The 26005-nt window shown below is 43.9% G+C and overlaps 1 protein-coding gene across 2 annotated transcripts in view; it reads left to right on the top strand.

The window, feature by feature from the left end:
- Positions 1-783: 783 nt before the first annotated feature.
- The window catches only part of ADAM19 (ADAM metallopeptidase domain 19), an 87402-nt gene continuing 62180 nt past the window's right edge, over positions 784-26005 (top strand). For both annotated transcript variants that reach the window (XR_014056688.1, XM_081500470.1), the window contains exons 1-3: positions 784-991; positions 3637-3722; positions 8344-8414. Coding sequence is in view for 1 of the 2 variants with exons in the window: in XM_081500470.1 (XP_081356596.1) it covers positions 925-991; positions 3637-3722; positions 8344-8414 (224 nt within the window). In the remaining variant the exon portion in view is untranslated. The remainder of the gene's footprint in view (positions 992-3636; positions 3723-8343; positions 8415-26005) is intronic.

The following is a 26005-nucleotide window of genomic DNA, read 5'->3' as shown; positions in this document are numbered from 1 at the left end:
AGATTTTAAAGGGCAATAAAAGGTAATTCGTCTCCTAGATTAATTAAATAAGTTGACATATGTAAAGTGCTGAGAACAGTGGCATTTAGGAAATGCTGTATCAGTCTCGGTTATTATTTTCTTCTAGCAGAAACCTTCAGTAAGTGACAGTCATTATTATTATTATTTTCAAGTCTCATCTCCCTCCAATTTCCTTCAAAACCCTAAATGCTAACCATCCCAAATGCCGGTTTCCCCCAGTTCAGCCCATGGGCTTTTCCGCCCTAGTCCGTCTGTCTAGGGTTTTCCGCTCCATTTCGCCTCCTCCGGAGCTCAGATATCATCTCCTCTGGGAATCCTCTCTTCACCACCCCGCTCCTCCCAGTCAGAAGGAAAGGATCCTTGATTTGTGTCCTGCTAAGAAAACAACTCCTTATAGCACTTAGTTTTCTGTGCCAGGTTAACTCTTTCGGAGCCTGCCTCCAAGAGTGGAGGCCGGTGCTGGGTGAGCAGCCTCTTGAGTGACATCCAAGGCGTCTAGCCCAGCGTGGGACAGAGAAAATGGGCTGTGCAGAGAAGGGTCCAGTTTAATTCTTACAAACTCGAGCCCTCAGTCCTCCTCAGGCAGCGCCCACCGTGAAGAATCCCTACCCTTCCTCGGGCTCAGAGTCTCCCTCCCTTGATCGCCGTCACCTGAGCAGTTTCCCCCGCCCCAGCCCCAGCCCCGCGCCAGGCGCAGGGGTCGCTCTGGCTTCTACCCAGCCTCCTCCCGCCCCTCCTCCAGCCCCGGTGGAGCTGAGGGGCGGAGCGAACGGTCAATGGCTGGGAGCGGGCTGGGAGCTGCTGGGCGACCGTGGTGGATTCCAGAAGCGCGGCGGCCTGGTTAGGGGGCTGGCATGGCCGCGTGCTGGTGAGCGCCGACTGCTCGAGGGGCCAGCTGCCACCATGCCCCGGGGCGTGGGCGTCGCCCAGCTCTGCCTGCTGGTGCTCGCCCTGCCTGGATGGACCAGAAGTAAGGAGCGGAGCGGAGCGGAACGGCTGTGGGGTGGGTGACGGGGGGCTTTATAGGTGGGTAGACTGGGGGACGTGGGTTGCCTGGGGGACCTGGGGACCCCCCGCAGCAACTCGGAGCCGCGCCCCTGCTGTCTCCCAGCCCGGGAGCCCCGGCTTTGTTCCCACGTTGTGCGCCCTGGGAGGTGGTGGAGATGCGGGAGATCCAGAGCAGGCAGAAAACAGTGGGTCCCTCCCCGGCTTGCCTCCCTCTCTCTCCTTTTCCTCTGTTTTTCTGGCTTTTCCGCTGCTTTCCGAGTCTCTCTTCTTTTCTCCAGTCTTTGTGTGTGTGCCTGTAAATACGTTTGGATAAAATTGGAACCATACCGTATGTACGGTTTTGTGTCTTGCATATTCCACTTCACTTTATGAGCATTTCCACATCGTTACATTCTCCAACAACATGGTTTCAATGATTGTAAATTCTGCCAAGAAATTGCAGAAGTACAATTTTCAGAAAGTTAAAAACACGACTCTCGTACAAATATAGGATGCAGGATTGGCAAAGATTGATCTGATTCTTCAGAGAGGCAGTGAATAGAATGATAAAACTAGTTTAAAGCATTAGAGGAAAAAGGAGTGATATGGGCATTGGAGACAGTGTTGAAATTCTGTGCTGGAACAGATATAAAAGTGGTCAGTGCTCCATGGGGTCAAACAACCATAATTCTTAGTTATCTGTCTACTATGCTAGAGTCATTTGCATCTCTCCCAGACTGAAAGTTACAGTTAACACAGAACTTCGCAGAGTATAGCCTTTAATTACTAGTAAATAAAGGCAAACAAAGGTACATTTCCCTAGATAATTCACTAATCTGTGAAAAGGCCTGCTAACCAATGCTCCAAATGTGACATCGAAAGGACATCCTACTTGCTCTTTCTGCTTTATTTCTAAGGTTTGAACAGTTTTTCTTAAGTTGTACTGTTTCTCTATTACTGAGCCTAGCTTTTCGTAATTTTTGCAATCATAAAGATCACTTCATTCCTTTAAATGTTCTATTAAATATCATAATTCCTTTTTGTTGCAAAGATCTAGATTTATCAGAGCCACTAGAGCAGAAACTGTCTTTCTGATTCCTCAGTGAGTATCAGGCATCTAGCATAGTGTTTGGCCTATAGTTAGGCACTCAGAAAATGTGTAAATGAATGCATTGCTTCTCATTTTTACTAACATGGTAACACTAATGCTAGTCTAATGACTTTTTAAAGGATGTATTTTGACTGAGAATGCATCATATCAGTAATCTGAAGGGGAAGTTAATCACTCATCATTGAGCCAGTGTAACAGAACAAATATGACCATCTTCTATGTAACTCATATTCTATGCGATTCATGTGGTTGGTTTAGAAAGAATAGATTTTTGGAGTTCTCACTTAGGACCTCAGGAGTTCTGTGGATGTGGCCTATTCCTAACGGACTAATTTACTCAGGTCTTGAGCAATTACCACTTTATTAAGATTGTCTGCAATCAGTGTTTGAAGTCTGCCCTGCCTAGAACAAGTCTGTCCTCAAACAGATTTCAGTTCACCTTTCTTGAAAAAGAGGAATCTTGTTACCTCTCTCCCAGGGTTGTGTTGAGTACAGAGATCTGAGTGGTGAGAATTATTTGGAAAGTAGGAAATGATATGCAAATGCAGCCTTGCCCTTAGGAAGTTCAGGTTAAAGCAATGATGCTTTTGTGGATTGGGAAGCACATTCACAGTAACTCTCCCCATTAATGATGTGAGATGGGCAGGTGGGTATCATTTTACAGATGAGAAAACTGAAGCACAATGTGAATAATACCCAGGGGCTTGCCCTCCAGATATACCCAGAACCCAAACACTTCATTCCTCTCCACTGATGTCATTCTAGTCTGAGTTACCAGCAACTCTGACCAGGGCTCCCGCAAGGCTCCATCCTTGCCTTCCCGCTTCTACTCTCAGCCCTGCCCCTACAGCACTTCCACCCTCTCAGTCTCCACCCAACCGTCAGAAAGATCTTTCACAAACCGAATACAAATCATATTGCTCTGTGTCTAAACCCTCCAGTGCCTTCCAAGTCACAGGATTTATAATAAAATCCAGACACTTTCCCACTTTGCCCTCTGTGATAGCTGACCCCATATCTGTCTTGCTGACCATATCTGCCAATTTCCCTTCTCATTTGCTCAGTTCTAGCTACTTCTAACTTCTGCTTATTCCTTTAACAGGCCAAGCCTTTCTGTTCTTGCTGATCCTTCTTCCTGGGACACTCTTAGACCCCTAGATCTTGGCATCTTCTTTCCGGTCCCTTAAGTCTCAATTAAATGCTATCCTTGATGATCATCCTAAAATAGGTACCCCCTCTTCAGTGTCTCTTTATTTCATGACCCTGTTGTACCATATGAGAATATTTGTGTCATCCTCTTCCCATCTCTAGAACATAAGCCAGTGAAGTATACACAGATCTACCGCTCTATTATCAGCACCTGGCAGAGTGCCTGACCCATAGTAAGTGCCGAGAGACTGGAATCCACAGGTCTCCTAACACCCGAATGTGGAGTCTTTCCTGTTGGCCCTGCATGCCTGGGTTAGCTAGGGTACAGAGGTCTGGGATTCCAGTGATGTGTTTTGCTATATTGGCAGGAGGAAGTGGGGAAGGCAGCCCCCAGCTGCAGCATGAACTGATAATACCTCAGTGGAAGGCTGCAGAAAGCCCTATGAGAGAAAAGGTAAGACTCAAAGCATCTCATTTTCACAGGCAGAAGCTGACAGCTCTGTTGTGTGAGGCTTGGGGGTCACCTGCTTAACTTTTCTGGAGGTGCTAATGGTTGTCACCATTAGTTCTGTTTCTGGCCCACTCTATCCTCTGTGTACTCCAGTTTTGGAAATCCTTGATGGGACTTTCCTTCACTGTGTGACAACCTACTATAACACTTCCAGATGCCAGTAGTTGAGGAAATGAAAATCCATGTTAATGCCGACATAAGCTAAATGCAAGTATGTTTCACAAAAATCACTGGCTCTCAATTGGGATTGATTAAATGTTGTCATTAGTATTTTTTGCTCTGCATAATATGTGCTTCACTTTATTGATGAGATATTCTTGGAGAGAAAAATGATAAATCCAAACTATTTTTAAAATAAGAGGCAGAGTAGGGCTTCCCAGGTGATTTAGTGATAAAGAATCCACTTGCCAATGCAGGAGATGCGGGCTCAATCCCTGGGTCGGGAAGATCCCCTGGAGGAGGAAATGATAACCCACTCCAATATTCTTGCCTGGGAAATCCCATGGACAGAGGAGCCTGAGGGGCTTCAGTCCATGGGGTCACAAAGAGTCGGACACGACCAAGCAACTGAGCACACACACAGGGACCTAGTACTGCCTTAAGTCTGTCTTAAAATCCAATAATCTTCAAATTCAGTAGGCTCCTTGGGCCACAACACCAGCAGAATGCATAGGCCTCAACGAGGGGATTGGGAATAAGACAGAAAACATTATCCCGTTCTTGCAGGAAGGACCTGTGCATCTAAGATAGTCTTTGGTTCTGGTTCTTCTAGCTCAAGTGAGACAGAAAAGAACTAGAAAGGAAGATGTGTTTGCTGTGTGCCAATAACCAGCTATAGGACCTTTCACTTTCTGAGCCCAGTCTCCTCATTTAAAAAATAGGACTTAGAGGGGATAAGAAGGAAGAGGGCTGGAGAGGAGGGGTGCTTAATAAGAGTGCTTTGGGTTCAAATGGTCAGTGATTTATTGGGCAACATATAACAGCAAGATTATAGTAGGAGAGAGAGGAGAGAGCGGTGTCAGGAAAGATTTCAGACTTCAAAGTCCTTGAGTCTGGAAAGGTAAACGGCGAGTAGAAATGCCCAGAATCCATGAAATTATGGCTGGAGGAATGCAGACATGTTCAAAAAAGTGCTCCAATTTGGAGGAAACTTACAGCAAAAATGTTAGGACAAATGAAAGCAAATAATATTTTATCCTAAAGATAATAAATGCATGGAGTTCATTTCATCCAAAATTAGGAGAGACTGAAAATAGCTCCAGGAAAAGTCTAGACAAATTAATGGATGGCCATCCTAGGGCAGGTTATTTTTAAAAATTAAGATCTTGGATATCCCAGCCTATCCATTATTGTCTGAGGAATGGATCTGATACTTTTATAGATGCCTCTCTGTTCTCTCCAGATGTGGGATGCCGGGCATCCTCAGGAAGGGCCTGAGAAACAAAGTGGAGCTCAGATCCTGTCTTTGTTCCCAGCCATTGTCTGCCCAGAATCTGCCCAGGTCATTGTCCTTTGTAGGACTAGCCTGGCACCGTAAATATTTGTTGAACGAATGAATGTCAGAGAGGGAGAGGAGAGGTAGGTCTCACTCGGGCATCTTATTCTCATTCATGTAATTACTTCATTTAGCAAATGTTAGTTAAGACTACATACTAAATATACATGTACTATGTCTTAAGGGGAATGCAGACACTTAGTATAGATTTCCAATACCCTGTACAGCTGAAGATCTATTTAATCTACCTCAAAAGAGAAAGGCATTTAAAACCCTGCCCTGGGGAAGTATAAACAGTGGGTCAACTCCCTTCACTTCCTAGGAAAGGTGATGTCGCCCCTTCCGAGCACAGAGTGGAGTTGCGAGAGAAAAACCTGAGTAAATCTAGACAGGGAAGCTACATGAATCTTTGTAGTGCTGTTTCATTGTTTTGCTTGAAACATCCCCTGGAAGCAGGGAACATCATATATTAAATACCAGTGTCTGAGCATCTTCCATACTAGAGAGCAATAGTTTTGGATTACCCACTTAAAATTATACTCATGCTGCAGCTTGTGTCTCTTTGGGGGAGAAGTGACAGTATTTTGATTTGTGTCAACTTTCCTTCTTTGTGTGTGGACTCCAGGCCGCCCTCCTCTTGGATAAGGGAATAGATACAGCTCTATAGCTGTGTGCGTTTCCTCAAGTGCCCACTTAGGACTGTGTCCCTGATACTTAATGGGATTGGGCAGGGCCCTTGTTCCAGAACTCCCCAGAGTGAGGCAACAAACCAGAAATAGGTATGGGTAGAGCTGAATCCCAGCGTCAGAAAATAGAGAAGTGAATTTCTTAGTGCAAGTTTTTGCATAAACATCCCTATCGCTTCCTCTTCCCGTGTTTTTGACATGTCCTTTAAGAGAAGTGAGTAGGATAAATTTGCAAAACAAAGCAAAGGACAGGGTTGCACAAGCACCCAAGATCACAATGTTCAGACCATATCAGAGCCCTCAGTGGCACAAAAGCCTCAGGGATGCCCAGGACCCTAATGGGAAATGGAGTTTGAAGCTGATAAGAAGAGAAATGTGCTTAGAAGAGGCAGGCCCCCAACCAGAGGTGGCAAAGCAGGTGACACCCTTGCTCCTATATGCCAAGACTGAGTTTTGAGGCTGACCTTAAAAGGGATAGAAGCTTTCCTCTAGCAAGAGCTTCATGTGAATTGAAAGAGACTTCACGAGTTTATCAGTTCCTTGGTCCCAAGTTGGAGAATGTGCGTGTAAAACACCCAGAGAATCCATCCTTTTAAAAATGTTTAAATACGTAAATACCCTGTTTTAATTAAATAATTTCTGCCTTTAAGAAAAGTTCAGCTGTGCAAAATTGAACTTTTGTTAAAGCATGAAAGTTTATGATGACTTGGATTTCTAATGTCTGAAAATTTCCACAATAATTAGATAAAAGGAGATTAAAAGTCCATTTCTGAAAATATAAAAGGCCATTATAAAAACATGGGAAAGTGCACAAAATAAAATTAAATCGAATTGTGATCTCACTGAGCTTGCCTGTGGCTCAGTGGTAAAGAACCCAGCCTGCAGGAGATGCAGGTTCAATCTCTTGGTCGGGAAGATCCCCTGGAGAAGGAAATGTCAACCCACTCCAGTATTCTTGCCTAGAAAATCCTATGGGCAAAGGAGCCTGGCGGGCTACAGTCCATGGGGTTGCAGAAGAGTAGGACACGACTGAGCCACTAAATAGCAACAAATGATCTCACTAATGAGAAGTAACTATGGTAACCTTTTGGTTTATTTCTACTTTTGTCCCTTTATAAAAATATGTATGAATAAAGCATACAGTGTTATGTTTTAAACATTTGTGCTTAATCACTATCGTGTACTTTCTTAATAATTTAAAAATGATTGAAAGCCATCATTTTGAATGGCTGTCTAATGTTTTGTCATATGAATGGATTATTGGTTATTTAACCATTCTCCTACATCTGGATTATTTGGATTGTGTTTCATTAGTTATTATTGTAAGTAATGAGCATACTTGTGTATAAACCATTGCCTGTGTTTCCATTTGTTCCCTTCAGATAAAATCTTCTATAGGGTTTGAGGGTCTAAACATTTTTAAACTCTTGGTTCATACTGTCAGATTATTTTCTGGTGAGCAGGTATCAATTTAAATTCTCATAGGTAGGGTGTGAGAGTGCCCATTCTATAGTATACTCTGCTGCACTGTGATTTATGTTTTTTTCTTTAATCTTTGTTGCTCTGATTTTTTAAAAGGTATCTTAAAAAAATACTTTTGGGTGGGGGGCAGTCACCAGTGATGCTGAACATGTTTTTAATGCTTACTGACCATTTGTATTATACCTTAAATGGTCTCTTCTGGGTATCTAGCTACTTTGGCTCTTAGTAAATTTTTTGTGTAAAATGTATCTTTTGGACCTTTAAAACCTTACTTGGAGGTTCTTCCAGTTGTCTCCTCTGAGATGACTGAGGGGTATCCAAACTGAGAGCCACTGTAAAATAAGAGTCCATGATGAAGAGGCTTTCCCTGGTATCTTAAGTACCAGCCAACATGTAACAGGGGCTTCCCGTGTGCCAAGCACTATAATAAATTCTTTACGTTTACTTTGTCACTTAATCCTTACAATATTCCCACAAAGTTGACTATTACTTCTGTTTTACAAATGAAGCTGAGCTGTAGGGAGGTTCAGTAACATGCCTGATTCCACAGCTGTAATGTTGAAGCCTACACTTGATCCCAGATTGACTCCACTCAAATTTGCTGTCCAGGATCGTGTTTTTTAGGGTTTGCCTTTTCCAGGCCTGCATGCAGACACTTACACCACATTTCAACTTGGAGTTTCTTTCCTTTGTCTTTGAGGAGAAGGCAGATGGGGGAGGAGAATTGGGTCCTTCTGGGACTGAAGTTATTTCATGTTTGGGCTGCAAATGCAGTTGACCCTTTCTCATTCACTTCCTGTGGCTCCATGCATGTCAGAGCTCTGTGCTGGACCCTCTGCCTCTCCTTGGGAGCCTCAGCCCCTGCATTTCGGAACTGACATTCTTTCGTTGTTTCTTTTAGCATCCACTGAAAGCGGAGCTCAGGGTGATGGCTGAGGGGCGAGAGCTGATCCTGGACCTGGAGAAGAATGAGTAAGTAGACTTCTCCTTTGTCTAAAATGAGACAACCCACTTGTGTGCCAGTGCCGGACGCAGGTGCCACTGACTTGGAAGGAAGTAGTTAATGAAGTGACCCAGGCTGTCGACCTGTGGTTCATTTACTGGGAGCATTCTTGCAAAGCCTGCATTTCCACAATCTCTTGACTTGCTGTGAAATTACTGGACTGTTCACCGTCTTCCTTGAATTGCCTCAAGCTGGGGAAATTTCTGGGGCCTCTTAGGGTTCACTGTCTGCGTGAATGTGAGAGAGAGACAGACAGACAGACACAAAAGAAGGGATGGGGTGGAGGACTTGGGCAGCTGTGTTACTGGCTCCAGCACAGCGCATGGCAGGAAGTGAAGGAGATTAGAGGAAAGCAGCAGAGAGGAGAGAGGCGAAGTAGGGTGTTTTGGGATTTGACGCTCACACCCTAACTGCTCCGTCTCTTCTGGGTCAGTCACATCTGAGCTTCTGCCAATAAGGGCATGGCCAGCAGTCTCCTGGCTTCATCAGGCTGGTTCTTCCATATCCCCAGTCTCATTTCTCTTGGGTGGCTGCCTTGCTCAGAAATATTTCCACATTGATTTGCCGTCAAGCACAGTTGTATCTTGATTGATGTTATCGAGCAGCTAAATAGACATAAGGTACGGCTGCATGTGTTGCCCATTCTTTGGCCAATCCCAGTCTGTTTTGGGCACTGGAGAGCTCTCCTTACTTGGCCAGGGCCCTCTGAAGGCTTCTGCTGTCTCCTCATCAACGGTCCTGCTTACATTCTGCCACACAGACATTGCAGATAAGGCTGCATGGCTCAGAGAATTGCCTGTCTCCTCTTGGCAGCCTGTGGAGTCCCCTGGAAGCAGATGAGTAATCACACACATCACTGCCAAGAAAGGGATAGATAGGGACCTTCCCATATCCAGAAGGATGGGAATGACTGCTCAGCTTGGGTGGAAAGCAAGAATATAAATTATTCCAAATTTAGGCTTTTTGGACACTCGCGGAGGAGGATGAGTGGTGTTGGAAGTGCATTATGAGCGTGACTTCAGCAGTGTGTGCAGTGCTCATCCATGTCTTTCCTCTGCCTCCAGGATGCGGTGGCCTTTAGGAAGCCAGAAAAATGGACATCTCAGTCATTTTTGCTGCTTTCCTCCTTGGAGTGAAAGCAGTCCTTTCCTTGTGCCTTCCTCCTGAAGTGAAACCGGCCCAGGAATGTGTTCTTTCTGTTCCATTTCCCTAGAATAGACCTGGCTGGCTGTGTGTGCAGAGAGTGTAGGCCCTGTCTGCCTGGGCTTTCTCCTTGCATTGTCTTCCTCTGGTCTTGCAGGGAAGTCCCTCAGAGGGTGTGTTCTGAGTCCCTCTCAGGACCTATTACAGTTTCTTACAGTCCCAGCCCTCTAGCTCTAGACTGAAGTTTTCCTATTGCTACCTCCATCTCAGCTGTCCTCTCCTGCCTCCATTTAGAGTATCTGACTCCTCAGCTTCCTCTGGGCTGCCCATGTGATGGGGTTGGTGTCATGGGCAAACTCTTGGGAGTTGGATTGGCCAGGCAAGGATCCCGGGACTCATCCTTCCCTCATATTTTGTAATCTTTACAAGAGGTCATAGGAAGTTAGGGCACGAAGATGTCTTGGAAAACACTGAGTGCAGCAGTCTTACACATGGAAGCAGAAACTTCAGCCCAGAGAAGGAAAGGAACTTGTTTAAGGCCACACAGCAAGTAAAGGAGAGCGATGAGATGAGGATCATTTGTGTCACAGAAACCCAGACTCAACTTACGAGCTGATTAACCTGGAGACACATTGACGGGTCTTTTGGAGTCTCAGTGTCCTTACTTATAAAATGAGGATAGTAACACCTGCCTCGTAAGCGTGGCTATGAGGGCTGAATGCAGTGATGTACACAAAGTGCTTCAGAGCAGACAGTAAATAATTGACTACTACTGTGATTTTTTTTTTTTTTTTTTTACTGTCCCATTCTGAGGTTCCAGAGGAGAGCCCGGAAATGTGGTTCAGTTGTCTGCTGCTGGGAGCAGCTCTCTTGTTTCCCAGTGATCAGCAGTGGGCTGGATATAGTTCCTGGCCTCCTCCAATTGGCAGAAGGCAGGAGATCTGACAAAAATGGAAGCCGCAGAGCCAAGCAATATGACCTCACCAGGTATCCCTAGGGACGGCTTCCTGCTATTTTCGTCTAAACTGGGCTTTTTGTTTTTTGAACATGTGTTAGCGAGCGGAACTCCAACTGCACACGACTTCCTAGTGTGTTTACTTCCCAAAGCCTTTTCATTCATGGTGCGTGTGAGCCTGGATTCAAAACAGCTTGGGGGGTGGGGAGGGGTTTGGAGGAGGTGCTGCTTTTCTGATTTTCAACGCTTATAAAAAAAATGATAAACTTTTTATCATCCTATGATATTTGAGGGGAAACTAGCTCTGATTCTTTAATATCCTCAATTGATTCATCCATCTTTCCCATCTCGGATACATCTATAGCTTTCTAGGCACCAGTGCAGGTAGTGGAGATCCAGCTGTGGATAAAATAGTTCTGTCTTCTTGGAGCTTGTATTCCAGTAGGGGTGAGCAATAAATAAACAAGCAAATGATGACAACTGCTATGGAGGAAACAAAGAAGCATTAGGGCTCCGAAGAGGGAGGGAGGTGCTGTTTGGAATGGCGGCCAGAGCCAACCTTGGTGGTGAATTGATATTTGAGTCCAGACCTGAAGGAGGTGAGGAAGTGAGCCACATGAACAGCGGGGAGATGACAGTTCCAAGGAGCAGGAACAGCTGCCGAGTTCAAAAACACTACTAGACTATGAAGGTTTCCATTCCCTCTGCCTACCCCCAACCACATTCCCCCACATGTTAGATTCTCAGGCCTCCCAGGAGCGGTGGACAAGGACTCCTGGAACTGTGAGGGCAGGGACAGGACATTTCTCATTTCTTTCTCATCATCCCGAGGTGTCTGGCCTTCTCTCATTTAATCAAAGCCCAAGTGCTAACGCGTGGCCCAAAATAGCAGTGAGCCAGCCTTTAATGGAATTCACACGTGGAGAGATTGCCAACAATGGTGAGGATGCAGGAGTGTGGGGCTTGGGCCAGGAGTGAGGGCATAGCAAATGGGTCTTCAGCTCAGGCAGCAGACACCCCAGGGTGCCTTAGTTCCATAGCACGGCCGGCGGCAGCCTTTTTCCACTGTGAGGCAGCTCAGGATAAATGGCTGACATTCCCATGGGGGATACACACCCTTCCCTCTATTGATTGCAGGTGGAAAAGAGTGATATCACAAGGATAATCTGAACGTGGCTTCCATGTTGGATCATGACCCTGCCACTTACTAACTGTATGTCCTCTTCAAGCCTCAGTTTCTTTATCTGGGATATAATATATCTGAGTCCCACACTTAGAGCCATGGGGAGGACAAGAGGAGATGGCGCCTGTCAGGGCGCCAGCATAGTGCCTGACTTGTACTCTATATACCCTGTAGGTGGCAGCTACTATTTTTTTCTTGCTTGTGGTTTTCTAATTGCAAAAGCAATGCATACTCATTGTAAAACATGTAGCAATACCAAAACATAATGAGTAGAAAAATGAAAGCCTCCCGCCCACAGGGAGAATCCACTGTGAACGGTTGGTGGGCCCACCATGGACCTGTTCTCTGTGTGTGAAAGCACGCACTTAGATACTTGTAGGCACAGTCACACAGAAGCACAGCTAGGCTGCTACTTTTGTGCTGACAGAAGAGCAGAAATGAGACTATGCTGTACATATTGCTCCACGCTTATTTTTATAGACTCAACTGTGTTGATGAAGGTAGTATTCTGCTCTAATAACATATATGTTCCCTTTTGTTGTTCAGTTGCTCAGTCGTGTCCGACTGTGACCCCGTGGACTGTAGCATGCCAGGCTTCCTGTCCTCCACAGTCTCCCAGGGTTTGCTCAAACTCATGTCCATTGAGTCAGTGATGCCATCCAACCATCTCATCTTCTGTCACCCCCTTCTCCTCCTGCCCTCAATCTTTTCCAGTGAGTGGCTCTTTGCATCAGATGGCCAAAGTATTGGAGCTTCAACTTCAGCATATGTTCCCTAGTTTTATGTTTATTCACACTTGTACTGATCATTTGCAAATGTTGGTGTATAGCTGTGGTTAGCATAACCTGACTTGTGACTGGGACTCTGTGGTACAGTGGAGAGAGTACTGAGCTCAGAGACAGGTGATGTGGAATTGGTCAGCAAGCCAGTTGGCCCTGCTGGGCTTCCACCTTCTCATCTGTTGCATGGGGGTTTTGTCCCAGTTAGGCTCTAAGAGCCTTTCCTGCATTACCTATTTAAAGGACACCACATAAGTGGAAAATGAAAAAGAAGTCCCTGGCTCAGGGCATTTGCTCCCCAGTTCTGGAGACATTCCTGAAAATAGGAGGCAGTGGGATAAAGGCAAATACCCTCAAAACCACAGAAACTGAGGATGAACTGCTAGCTCAGGACCCATTGTTTAAGCAACATAAACACAAGGAGGAAAATTACAGGGAAGAAATTACAGGCTGCTATTTTCATAACCCTCAATTTTGAGGCATAAATCCATAATATTTGTCCTCCATGTAATTTTCCTCAGACACTGAGGACTGCCTCATCAATCCAGAAACCATATGGGACAACAACTTGTTTGCTGAAATCAAATGGAATCTTTCTTCACTGTAGGCATCTGGACATCTGGATGCCTCCAGGAAGATGTAGGCCCTGACTCTCTCCCTTCTCACTTTTCCCCAAAGGAGGGCACACTAAACTGTTGAACCTGCTTGCAGGATGCTCACTGACTATGTTACTACATTACAAGGTCACCTTCAAAAGCAGATGAGCAGCCCAACCAGTGGACGCTGTGCCCAGAGGACCTTCGGCCACCTACTTCTCTCTTCTCATCCCTTAAACACGTTCTGGAACTGTCGTCTCTTCATTAGACTTCCTCCCTTGAGTCTAAATGATGCTAATATTTAGGTTTTGGCTTGGGAAAGGGAGAGATATCCCTTGGTCTCACCACAGCCCTGTTAGTGAAAGAGAAACAGAGTTTGTACAAGGCTGGCTTATAAAAGGGGATATTTGTTTTCTTTTGTGTGTATATCTACCTCCAGACCTCAGGGGGAATAGTAATTGTCAAGGCAGAATTTAGATATTTGGAGGTTTACTGGTTATTGTACCTACCACTACTTCTGACTTTCATCTCTCTTCGTATCTCTAACTTCTTTTCAGTCCTTCAGAGATATCTTAGGGATAGAGACTTTTTGTTATCCTGGAAATCAAGCTGCAACCTGGAAAATGAATAGTTGTTCACGGCTAATGGAGTGATCCAGCTCCTTGACTCTTTTTCTTCAACCCTATTTGAGTTGTATGTAATACTGGAGAACCCAAGAAGGGGTGAAAGAGGCAGAAGAGGAGTTTTCTCAGCCATAGATTGGGTGGGTTAGTACCACCGCTTACCACTGTACTTCTCTTCCAAGGAGGCCTGGTGGTAATATTAATACATGGCTGATCTGGAGCAAAACTCTGCATACCACCCAGGCCACAGACCTCTTCCCGGCTCCCTGCTTCCTTGTGGGTGAGGAATAGACTTTAACATTTTATCTAGGATAAAGGACAGCTCTCTTTGACCCTCTCTTGTCAGGATCTTCATTTATTGTTGGCAGAATTCAATTTCCTGGATCAAAGAGAAGCTTAAGAAAGGCTTAGGCATATCCCAGCACTCTCGGTAAACCATGCTTCACTGAAGTGCATTTAAATGAGTCACAGACATATGGCTTACATTTCACTTAAAATACACATGGCTTAAGAAATTGGAGGATATCGTTCTTTAACCAAGTATTTGGCAGATCCAAAGTATTCAAAATGTTTTTCCAAACTCAGCACACAGCTGGGCTTCCCATTCCCTGCAGCTGAGATCCTATAACTCCGGTAGACCAGTGCTGAAGAAACCGTTGGATAGATGGGTGGGGACACCAGAATTTGCAGAGAGCTGCCTCCAAGTGGCTGAAATTTTATTCAAATATATATATATATTTTTGAAGTACCAGGAGCTGGAATTAACCCTACTGCATTGACTCTGAGGTAGTGAATGCATAAGTGGATTTAAATTCTAAGTGCTAGTTTAGGCACCTTGCCCCAGAGAGACCACATAGTCCTGTCTGAAATGCAGCTTCCAATTGTAGCTTTGTAGATGGAGATTGATGTCACGATTCCCATGTTGCCCAGAACCCCTGGAGTTGCAGACTGGATTGCCAGCCAATGTGATGTGGTCTTTCTACCAGCTAAATTCTCAGCGCCACCCCTGCTTAAGCAGGGGCTCCATTATTTCTGAATCATTAGAAACATGATACTGCTTTGTTAGGGTCCACTGAGTAAACTCAGTCTCAGTAACTGGAAATGGTGATCCGAGTGGATGCAGCTAGACAGTAGCTGGAAGGGAGTATCAGGCAGCAACCACAACTGTAATAACCTAGATGTGTTGATTCTTTTTGGTTTTTGCCATACATCAAAATGAATCAGCCATAGGTATACCTACATCCCTTCCTTCTTGAGCCTCCCTCCCACCTCCCACAGATGTGTTGATTCTGAAGGTTGTGAGAACATAAGGCAAAATGCCTAATCCATAGTAGGAGAGGCTTGGGTTTTGGTGCTGGAAGGACCCAAATTCAGTTCCAGGCACTGACACTGTCTGGTTAGGTGGCCTTCAGCAAGTCACTTGTCTTCTGAATGTTGTTTCTGCTTCGGTATTCACCATAATGCTCACTCACTAGTGAGCATTAACTGAGGGCCAGTCACTGTGCAAAGGCACTTCACATACCATCTTATTTAATCCTCGTGGCAACCCTTTTAAGAAGGTATGATTATTATTCACATTTTATAAATGGGGAGACTCTCAGGCGGAGCCAGGAGTCAAACTCAGGTCCATCTACTTCTTACTATACTTTACCTCCACATAGAAAATGAAAATAACTTCATTGTGGGTAAGGTAGGCTGAGAAATGTTTCCTACCCGCAAAAGACCCACATTCTAATTCTTGGAACATGAGACTATACTGCCTTATGTGGCAAAAAATAATCTTTGTAACTGTGACTTAATGAAGGATTTTGAGAAGAGATGATTCTGGATTTTCTGGGTGGGCTGTAAATTCAGTCACTAGTATTTGTAAGAGGAAGGCAGAGGGAGATTTGCTCACAGACCCGAGGAGAAGGCATTGTGACCACCGAGGGGGCAGTGATGCAGCCACAAGCCAGGGAATACAGGCAGCCACTGGAATGTGGGGGGAAGCCAGGAATGAAACCTCTCAGACTGAGTGCAGCTTTGCTAACACCTTGACTTTGCGTTCTTGACCTCCAGCACCCTAAAAGAATAACTTTCTGTTCTTTTTTAAAAATTTTATTTTTTTCTGGTTTCTTTTTCATCTTTTTTTTTTTTTTGGCTGAGGCAAGTGGGATCTGAGTTCCCTGACCAGGGATGGAAACCGTACTCCCTGCAGTGGAAGCATGGAGTCTTAACCACTGGACCACCGGGGAAGTTGCTAACTTTCTATTGTCTCAAGCCACCCAGTTTCTGGTAATTTGTTACACACCGGGCACAGGAAACAAATCCACTATGTTTGTGAGCCTTAGGGATAATGTATTACGATGTGCTTAGTATCATTACAGTGCATAAGTAAGCTGGTTTTCAGTACATATTAACTTTCATTAATGTAAAATCATGAACAGATGTTTTCTAAAGAGTCTTGGTGATGCAAACCATTGCATATGGCCCCTGTGAGTGTTTTCAAGTAAGAGTGACAAGAGAAAAACACATTGAGACATAGCACGTGTGGTTAGTTTGTCAGCATTTCCTGAGTTCCGGGTCGTGTTGTATGATGCAGTCTGCCTTCAGGCAGCTTCTGGCTGAGGACTGATCATCAGACAGGCAGATAATGATATCGTCAGTCATGGTAACAGCTTCAGAGTAGGAGATGCCTTTATAGCAGGCTCTGTTGTGCAGTCTCTACATAGTTCATCTAATTGAATCATCACAGCAACCCTATGGGTTGTCGTTACGTGTGTTAGTCCTGTTTGGCAGATGGGGACCCTGAGGCATGGAGCAGCACGGGTTGGTCACAGTCCCCTTGGAGGGAAGGGTGGAGCTGGATCTCTTTGACTCCAAGCCCAGGCTCTTAGCTGTGGCCTCAAATTGCCTCATGGATGCCCCGTCCTTACTCAGTATGCTCTTCAGTGAACACTTGGTGTCCTCTGATTTTCTGCTTGCCTTCTTCCCTTTCCTTCTGCCTTCCCTGGTTGGATTTGGATTTCAGTGGATTGTAGTGGTGTAATCTCGGCATGTTAGATTCAGAGCCTGGCTCCTTGTACCCACTGGGGGTGTAAGCTTTGGCAAGTTGCTTTACCTTTGCAAGTCTCAGTTTCCTCATCCACATGATGGGGCGGATAATAGTGGCCACCTTGTCAGATGTTGTGTGTTATTCGGTAATGCAATGCTCTTCGAGGACTTACTCTGTGCCTGGTGCACTGTGAGAGCCCAAGAGTCCCTCTCATTTGTATTTTGCAGGATGGGAAAAACATTTAAGAATGTAGTAAGAGGGAATTCCCCTGAGGTGGTTTCCAAATGTAATTAGGAAGACGACCTTAAAGTCCATTGCCCTTGGGAGGAAACTCACTTCTGCTCCCGCACTGTGCCCAGTTTGACCTAACTGTATCTCCAGAATACAGCTTTGCAGGGTTGTCCAGTCGGCCAAACTGTACCTCTTGTCTCTGCCTGCAGAATCCGTGCCCTCCCTAGGCAAGGCTTTGAACTGTCTGATAAGCAGGTAGAATTTGTTCACCATTTCCGGCTCTATCTCCTTCCAGGGACCTGCAGGCAGGGCTGCCTGTATAGCCAGGAAGGATGTCCATAGTTTTCTTTTGTCTCAAGCTTATTTCTCCTGGCAGCCCTTCAGCAGGAGCACAGGGTAAAATGAATGGAAGGAAGCTGTCAACTGCCCTGTTGGCCTTAGATGGACCCTTGTCAGAGCGAAGGGAAGCTGTGTACTTGGAGGAAGTCGGGAGTTGATTCTTGAGTTTGAGGAACCCTTGATCATCAGCTGTTTACCTTAAGATAATAACGATAGCTGGCATCCAATGAGTGAACATTTACCATGAACATACTAGTTTACATAGTTTTTTTAACCCTGTATAAATTTCCATGTAAATTTATCCAAATGGGGTCATACTATAGCCTAAGTTTTATTATCTATTTTTTTAAAAAATTTTGAAATACAGCATGAGAATCATCAATTATTTTTTTTAAAATTACAGAAGAAATTTTTGGAGTGTTTGAAACTTTGATAATAAAATTCTGGAAATAATTGCACAAGCAGTAAAGTTTTGGGCTTCCCTAGTGGCTCAGTAGTAAAGAATCTGTCTGCCAGTGGTGGAGACTCGGGTTTGATCCCTGGGTCGGGAAGATCCCCTGGAGAAGGAAATGGCAACCTGCTCTAGTATTCTTGCCTGAGAAATCCCATGGACAGAGGAGCCTGGTGGGCTACAGTCCATGGGCTCACCAAAGAGCTGGAAGCGACTTAGTGACTGAACAACAAAATAAGGTTTTAAAATGAATGAGATCATACTTTATGTACCATTCTGTAATTTGCTTTTTTATTATTTGGCTTCAGTATCCTTCCACACTAACTTATTTATAGACCTATTTCATTCTTCTTAATGATGACAGAGGATTCCACTGAATGGTTTCTTGCTATTACAAGTAATGCTGCAATAATAGTCTTATGCGTAATCTTTAAACACATTTGCAAGTATCAGTGTAGGATTAATACCTCACAGTAGAACTGCAAGGTCATATAGCATATATGTCTAACATGTTTTAACTTCTGACGAATTGTACTTCCCATTCCACAGATTCCTCTTCAAAAGCTGTACCACAGTTTGGGAGTATATTATGGATATATTTCTATGTAAATTTGTGGGATCATTTTTAATGGCTGTATGATGGTATATTGTATGTGTATGCCATAATTAACTTTTAAAATTTCTTATGATGAGTTTTGGTAAACTCTGGGAGTTGGTGATGGACAGGGAGGCCTGGTGTGCTGCAGTCCATGGGATTGCAAAGAGTCGGACATGACTGAGCGACTGAACTGAACTGATGATGAGAAATTATCAAATGTGCACAGAAGTAGAGAGAATGATATAATGAATCCCCATGTACCCATCATTCAGATTCAGTAAAAATCAAGATGCCATGATTAATTTAATCACCCATTTTGATGGATATTCAAGCAATTTTTTCCTTTTATTCCTTCCTCCCCCCCATTTTTACAAATAGTGCTAGAGTGGACACCTTCATGTTCTTTGAGAGGCACTTCTGGGAGATCACTTCCTAGATGTGAACCACTGGGTTACAGGGAATTTACACAGAACATGTAGGTAGTTAAAGGCACTTTGCTTTTGGCTTCTATGTAAGTTAAACCCACTGCCTGTGTTGAGAGAAGTTGTTTCACACGCTCTCACTAACAGATTAGTTGCTGAGCTTGGGCAGTTGCTTTAAATCCAAACTTTCTTGTCTTTTTTTACCAGCTTTATTGAAATGTACCTTACATACTACATAGTTGATCTGTTTAAATAATTATGCCATTCAGTGTTTGTTAGTATATTTACAGAGTTGTGCAGCCATCATCAGAGTTGTGCAGCCATCATTATATTCTAATTTCTGAACATTTTCATCACTCTAAAAAGAAGTGATTAGCAGTGTTACAGATTGAACGTGTTCCCCCAAAGTCATATATGAGAGTCCTAGCCCCTTGTACATCAGTGTCCTTATTTGGAGATAGAGTCATCATGGATGTAATTAGTTGGGATGAGGTCATCCCGGAATAGCACCTAATCCAGTATGACTGGTGTCCATATAAATAGGGGAAGTTTGGACACAGATGTGCACAGAGGGAGAATGCCATGTGAAGACTAGAGTGAAGTTATGTGGCCACAAGCCAAGGAAATACTAGAAGCTAGGAGAGAGGCCTGGAACAGATCCTTCTCCAGTATCTTCAAAGGAGCATGGCCCTGCCAGTGCCTTAATCTTATGTTTAACTTTTTAGAACTGTGAGATGATAAATTTCTAGTTTTTAAATCTCTAAGTCTGTGGTACTTTGTTAAAGCAGCCTTAGCAAACTAATGTAAGCAGTTACTCCCCACGTTTCCCCAATGCCATCAGCTCTAGGCAACCACTAATCTGCTATCTGTCACTATAGATTTGCTTACTCTGGGTATTTCATATAAATGAGATTATCCAGTATTGTTTTTTTTTTTCTGTGACTGGCTTCTTTCACTGTGTAATGTTTTTGAGTGTTATCCATGTTGTACAGCATGCATCTATACCTCATTCCTTTTTATTGCTTTATAGTATTCCATTGTATGAATGTACCACACAGTGCTATCCATTCATCAGTTGATGGCTCTCCTGCCTTTTAAACCAGAGCTTACTTGACTCCACTCTACAAGTTTGATTTCAGCAAATTTTTAAAAAAATTGAAGTACAGTTGATTTATAGTGTGTTAACAGCTGTCTGTTATATATATTCTATTACTATTCTTTTTATTATGGTTTATCAGAGGATATTGAATACAGTTCTTTGTATTATACAGTAGGACTTTGTTGTTTATCCATTCTATATATAATAGTTCACTACTGCTAACCCCAACCTCCCACTCCATCCTTCCGCCAATCCCCTCTCCTTTGGCAACTACAACTTTGTTCTTTATGTCCAGAATTCTGTTTCTGTTTCATAGGTAGATTCATTTGTGTTGTATTTTAGATTCCACATATAAGTGATATCATATGGTATTTGTCTTTCTTAGTTCACTTGTATGATAATTTCTAGTGGTACTCATGTTGCTGCAAGTGGCATTATTTTGTTCTTTTTTATAGTTGAGTAGTATTCTATTGTGTATGTATATATACCACATCTTTTTTTCATGTTATCAACACTTATTGACATACACAGTTCTTTTTAAAATTAATCTTTTAATTTTTTTTCACAGTATACCTTGCTAGTTATATATTTTAAATATAGCAGTGTGTACTACATCTTCTTTATCCATTCATCTGTCAATGGACATTAGGTATTTCCATGTCTTGGCTGCTGCGCATGTATCTTTCTGAATTATAGTTTTGTCTGGATCTATATCCAGTAGTGGGATTGCTGGATCATATGATAATTGTATTTTAGTTTTCTGAGAAACCTCCATACTATTTTTCTTGCTGACTATACCAATCTTCATTTCCACCAACAGTGTAGGAGGGTTCCCTTTTCTCCATGTTCTCACCAGCATTTGTTTTTTGTAGGATTTTTAATAATGGCCATTCTGACTGGTGTGAGATGGTACCTCATTGTAATTTTTATTTTCATTCTCTAATAATTAGTGATGTTGAGCATCTTATCATGTGCTTTTGGCCATCTGTATGTCATCTTTGGAGAAAAGTCTGTTTTGGTCTTCTGCCTACTTTTGAATTGGGTCGTTTGTTTTTTTTGTTGTTGAGTTGTATGAGCTGTTCGAGTATTTTGGAAATTAAGCCCTTGTCCATCGCTTCGGTGACAAATACATTCTTCTATTCTGTAGGTTATCTTTTTATTTTGTTTGTGATTTCCTTTGCTGTGCAAAAGCTTGTAAGTTTGATTGGGTCCCATTTGTTTAGTTTTGCTTTTATTTCTATTACCTTGGGAGACTGACCTGATTGGTATGATTTATGTCAGAGAATGTTTTGCTTATATTCTCTTCTAGGAGCTTATGGTGTCATGTCTTATGTTTAAGTCTTTAAGCCACTTTGAGTTTATTTTTGTGTTGGTGAGTGGATGTGTTCTAACTTCACTGATTTACATGCAGCTGTCCAAGTTCCCCAACACCACTTGCTGAGACTTTTTTTCCATTGTATATTCTTACCTCCTTTATCAAAGATTAATTGATGGTAGGTGTGTGGGTTTATTTCTGGGCTCTCTGTTCTGTTCTGTTGATCCACATATCCGTTTTTGTGCCAACACCATGTTGTTTTGATTACTGTAGCTTGGAAGTATTGATTTCAGTAAATATTGATGGAGCACCTATGTGTAAAGTCCCATGCTAGGTGTTCTAGGGAGTAGATGCAAAGACCATATCCTTACCCTCCAGCTATTTACTCTCTGTGGGAAAGAATATACTCACAGCATAATAAGAGGGTGGTTATAGATTTACTTAATAGAGTTAAAAGTAAAGTGCTGAGGGAGCCATAAGGAAGGAAGAATTTCTGATTGGAGGCTACAGAAAGCTTCCCTAAGGAGGGTTCCTTGGAGCTCTGTCTTGTGGGAATAAGGAGGGGAGGCTTTGGGTGAAGGAGGGAGGAGAGATGAGTGGAAGAATAAGAAAGGAATTCAGACTGAGAAATTAATATATAAATATTTGGTCTGGATCTAGGGGAACCAAAACTGTAGTGCTAATAAACTCTTAGGAATTCAGTATTCCAGCTAGCCAAATCATTGTATTTCAGAAGAGTGGTATGTGGCAGTGGGGAAGGGATTTCTCGCCCTTCCACAGTTGGGCTACCTGAGGATTTGAGTGACTTAGAGTTCACTTTTTTTTTCTTTTTTTGGTCCTCTTATTTTTGACCTTGAGTTGGTTTCTCTCTTGCTTCTGGTAAAACCACATGGTCAGAGAGGTAGGTGTGATATTTTTAGGGAAGAAGCTTGAGGTGCAATTTAAAGCTGACCTGTATTTCCTGCACCTCCGATGAGTAGAAGCCCTTTCTCCACCCCCGTCTGCTGCTGCTGCTGCTGCTAAGTCGCTTCAGTCATGTCCGACTCTGTGCTACCCCATAGACTGCAGCCCACCAGGCTTCGCCGTCCCTGGGATTCTCCAGGCAAGAATACTGGAGTGGGTTGCCATTTCCTTCTCCAGTGCATGAAAGGGAAAAGTGAAAGTGAAGTCGCTCAGTCATGTCCGACTCCTAGCGACCCCATGGGTCTGCAGCCTACCAGGCTCCTCCATCCATGGGATTTTCCAGGCAAGAGTACTGGAGTGGGGTGCCATTGCCTTCTCCGCCACCCCTCTCTACTGAAGGGAAATTTGGGCTGAGCTAAGTGAATGGAGGTGGACCTGGTGGATGGAGCCTTGGCCTGAGAGGGGCTGGCCCAAGGCAAATATAGCTTCTTCCACAGCTCAGAGTGGGTGGGGGGGTCTTCTGAGAAGCAGGGCCTGGAGAGCAGGATGCAGATTGATGTATGGCTATGCATTTGGATTTGAGAGATGTGCTTGAAGTCCCACCTTACAGACCTAATTTTTCATCTTCAAGGATGTGCCTAGATTCTTCATCCAGACTCTCTGGAAGCTGGAGGATATCTCTGCTCTTCAGCGTTTGTGCTTAGGAAATGGAGCATGATTATCTGGGGAAGAGTTCTCCTTCTCTGTGGGAGGAGGAGGCCAGTTCTGAGGCCTTTGGACTCATTCTGTCCTGAGATGAAGACACGTTTACATTTTTATTCTGATTTTAAGAAGGTAAACTTTAGGCTTTTTCTATTTAGAACTCAGTGACATATACACACCTTTGGTTGATACCCTGAATGCTGTATAAACAGGCTTTTGGGCACCCTGGAGCAAATTGCAGGTCTTGCTCAAACTCATCTGGGAGCAGGTATTGGGTCAGAGAATCCCTGGTTTTTCTAACAAGAGTCTCCAGTGTACTGGGCTTGAGTTATGGATTACTCATTGGGAATTCTTAACTTCCGGTCTCTCTTACTTTCTATTCCTTCATTTAACAAATACTGTGCATACCAGTTATTTGGCTGGCATTGGGCTATATCCTGGGTGTTCCTGAAAGAGTAATGGCAAGCAAGACACTATCTGCTATCTTGGTGCTTGCTCAGTGGAGGAGAAAAATAAGCTAATCATTATTGACAGCGTGGGGCATGCTATGATAGGGGGGAAGTAGAAGGTACTGTGGGAGCATGGGGAAGGGGAACCTACCCTGGCTCAGGGGTTGGGGAAGCCTTCGAGGAGGAAGTAAAGTAAAAGGAATAAGTAGGGTGGTGGTAGAGGGGTGGTAGAGTTGGTTTATATAAGGGAGTGAGTTCCACCCAGGGCCAGTAGCAGAAACCAAGGCCTTTGTTGATGATGAAATGAGAATAGAAAGCAAGAGGAAAGAAATGATCCAGGTGGGCAGGGGAGAGTCCTTGAAGGGCCTTGTAGCCTCATTAAAAGGGTTGGTGTGTATCTTGAAGGCAACAGGAAGCTGACATAAAGACTATTTTAAAAGCAATATAGTGACAGCATCCAAAGCATGTGAGAAAGATTACTTAGACTGAAGTTTGGAGGATGGATGGAAAGGGGCAAGACTAGTGATAGTAATCAGACCCATTCAAAAGCTTTTTTAGAATCTGAGGGGGAGGTGGTGGTAATGGATGATCTAATTTACGGAAGAGGTTGCAGATACAGGCAAAAGAGGTCAAATTCCAGAGATATTTATAGGGTGACATCATGGAGACCGAGAGATGGGTTGAATATGAGCTGAGGAAGAGGATGGCTTCCAAGGCCAATCTGAGATTCCTGACTTGAGAAAGTAGCAGGACGGTGGTTTGAGTCCCAGGGTTTGTCTTTAGCTGGTAGTGGAACCTTAGATAAGCCACTTCTCTTCTCAGATCTTTAGTTTTCCCATTAGTTGAAGGTAACAACCCCTAGTCGTCAACTTTGCAGGCTTATGGTGGTTGGGAATCCACTGATAAAATCTATGTGAAAAGTAGCATCCAATACTCTTTCCATGACCCTGAAAGTCCTGGCAGAAGCAAAGTATGTCCTTACTCTGGTTATCTTTATAATTTGGACTCTTTGTATATAGACTTCCCCCCTTATCTACAATTCTAAGCACTTGGTCTCCCAGGAACTGGCGAGGCCTCACTGAGGGCCTCCTTGTGGATTCTCAGATTGACTTTTGCTGAAAACAATGATATCATTGAGTGGGTGGAGCTGAGCCAGACTCCTCAGCCAGTTTAAGGAGAATTGGGGTCTTTATGACTTCTGTACTTATGGCTGTCTTCCAGGCCCCTCCGTGGTGCCCATGTGCCCCACTGCCCCCTTTTCCTCCTCCTTTCACCCCTGAGGTTACGGGTTTGCAGAAAACTGGCAGCCCCCATGTTTTCTTCTCTTGCATCAGTCTCCCTGGAGAGAGATCCAGATGGGCCACGGGTTGTATGGCTGTATTATATCAGGCATGGTTTCTCTTTCCAAGTCCCCCTTCCCAGGAAAGGAAGGACAAGTCATGGGAAGGGATTCCCTTGGAGGAAGACTGAAGTGCTAGAGAAAGAGGGGATCTAAGTGTTGGGAGATGTTAGACTCCTTGTATGCTAGAAGGTCTTTATCTCAGATTAACGCTGGATTGGGGGCTTTGGTAAGAATGCAAAGGTTAAACTGGCCTTTCATTTGTGTGATGACAGGAATATGGCTGTGGAAAAGGAGATTAGCAGTGTTGAGGATGGTGAGTCCCTGATCTCTAGGTGGCTGTTCCTCTCTGTGCTTTCCACACACCCACACTCAGGCACAGGCACCCCTCCTCCAAAGCTGTGTAGGCAGCTTGTTAGGGGAAATTGGAAGTTGATTGCTGCTCTGGTTTGCAATAGTTCTAGCAAGGAAGGAAGTTTTTGGCCAGCCCAATAGGTTGTAAAACAGAAACTTGGTTTCTAGGGAGCAACTAGTAATACCTACCTTCTGTGTGGCCTGTTAGTGTTTTCAAAGTACTTTCACAGATGGCCTTGGAAAGAAAGAAAAATCAATTTCTGACTACCTGTTCAAGTTCTCAGCTGTAACAAAAGAGATTAACAAGAGAAAAACAGGAGTTTATTAAAGCGTATACATGGGAGATACCCAGAGAAAAATGAGCAACAGTTGGAAGTCAGGCTTCTGTAGCATCTTCAACAAAAGACAATAAGTTTGTAGAGAAATGGTAGGAAAAAGGAAAGAAGTTATAGGCTTCTAAAGGCAGTTAGCTGTGGGAAGGTAAAATGCATGGTAGATAAAGGCTGGTTTGTAACATTTGTTGTGTAGATCCCTCTGGTACCGTCTCCAGGCTTATGGGGCCTAAAACTCTCAGATGATTAGCTTTTATATTTCCTGGTAGAGGACCTTTGAGAACTGATATCTCGTTTTTAGGCAAATGGAAGGAGGACAGGGAACTTTCCTTGTATCTGCTGCTTCTCAGTTGCCTTCAGCTCAAAATGATCCTTTTACTAAAGTTGCACATCTGGGGTGCCATGATCTGCCACCCATTCAGCCTCCTCTAATCCTCATGAGCGAGTTGCCACGTGGAGGGCAGGAAAGAAGTATTTGCTTCCTCCACACCACCTAGCACAGTGCCTGGCACATCATTGGCCTCAGTACCTATTTGTGGAATGGGTGTCCCAAAGAGGCCCTGGAAGTGCATGGTCTGAGGTTCTGAAGAGGTACCACACCTTGGCCAAGAGTTCAGAGCAAATACGTGGTGAATTCAAGCTGGGAGGGACTTGGCCTTCCTGAGGTCATGTGCCCTGTAGTTTGTACCATATTATGCTGCTTAATAAGCATT

Source organism: Giraffa tippelskirchi, chromosome 6 (assembly GCF_054371585.1).
Source record: "Giraffa tippelskirchi isolate mGirTip1 chromosome 6, T2T-mGirTip1v1.2.pri, whole genome shotgun sequence".
Lineage (NCBI taxonomy): Eukaryota > Metazoa > Chordata > Mammalia > Artiodactyla > Giraffidae > Giraffa > Giraffa tippelskirchi.
Note: the sequence above shows the minus strand (reverse complement) of the source record. Positions and strands in the feature narration are given on the sequence as shown.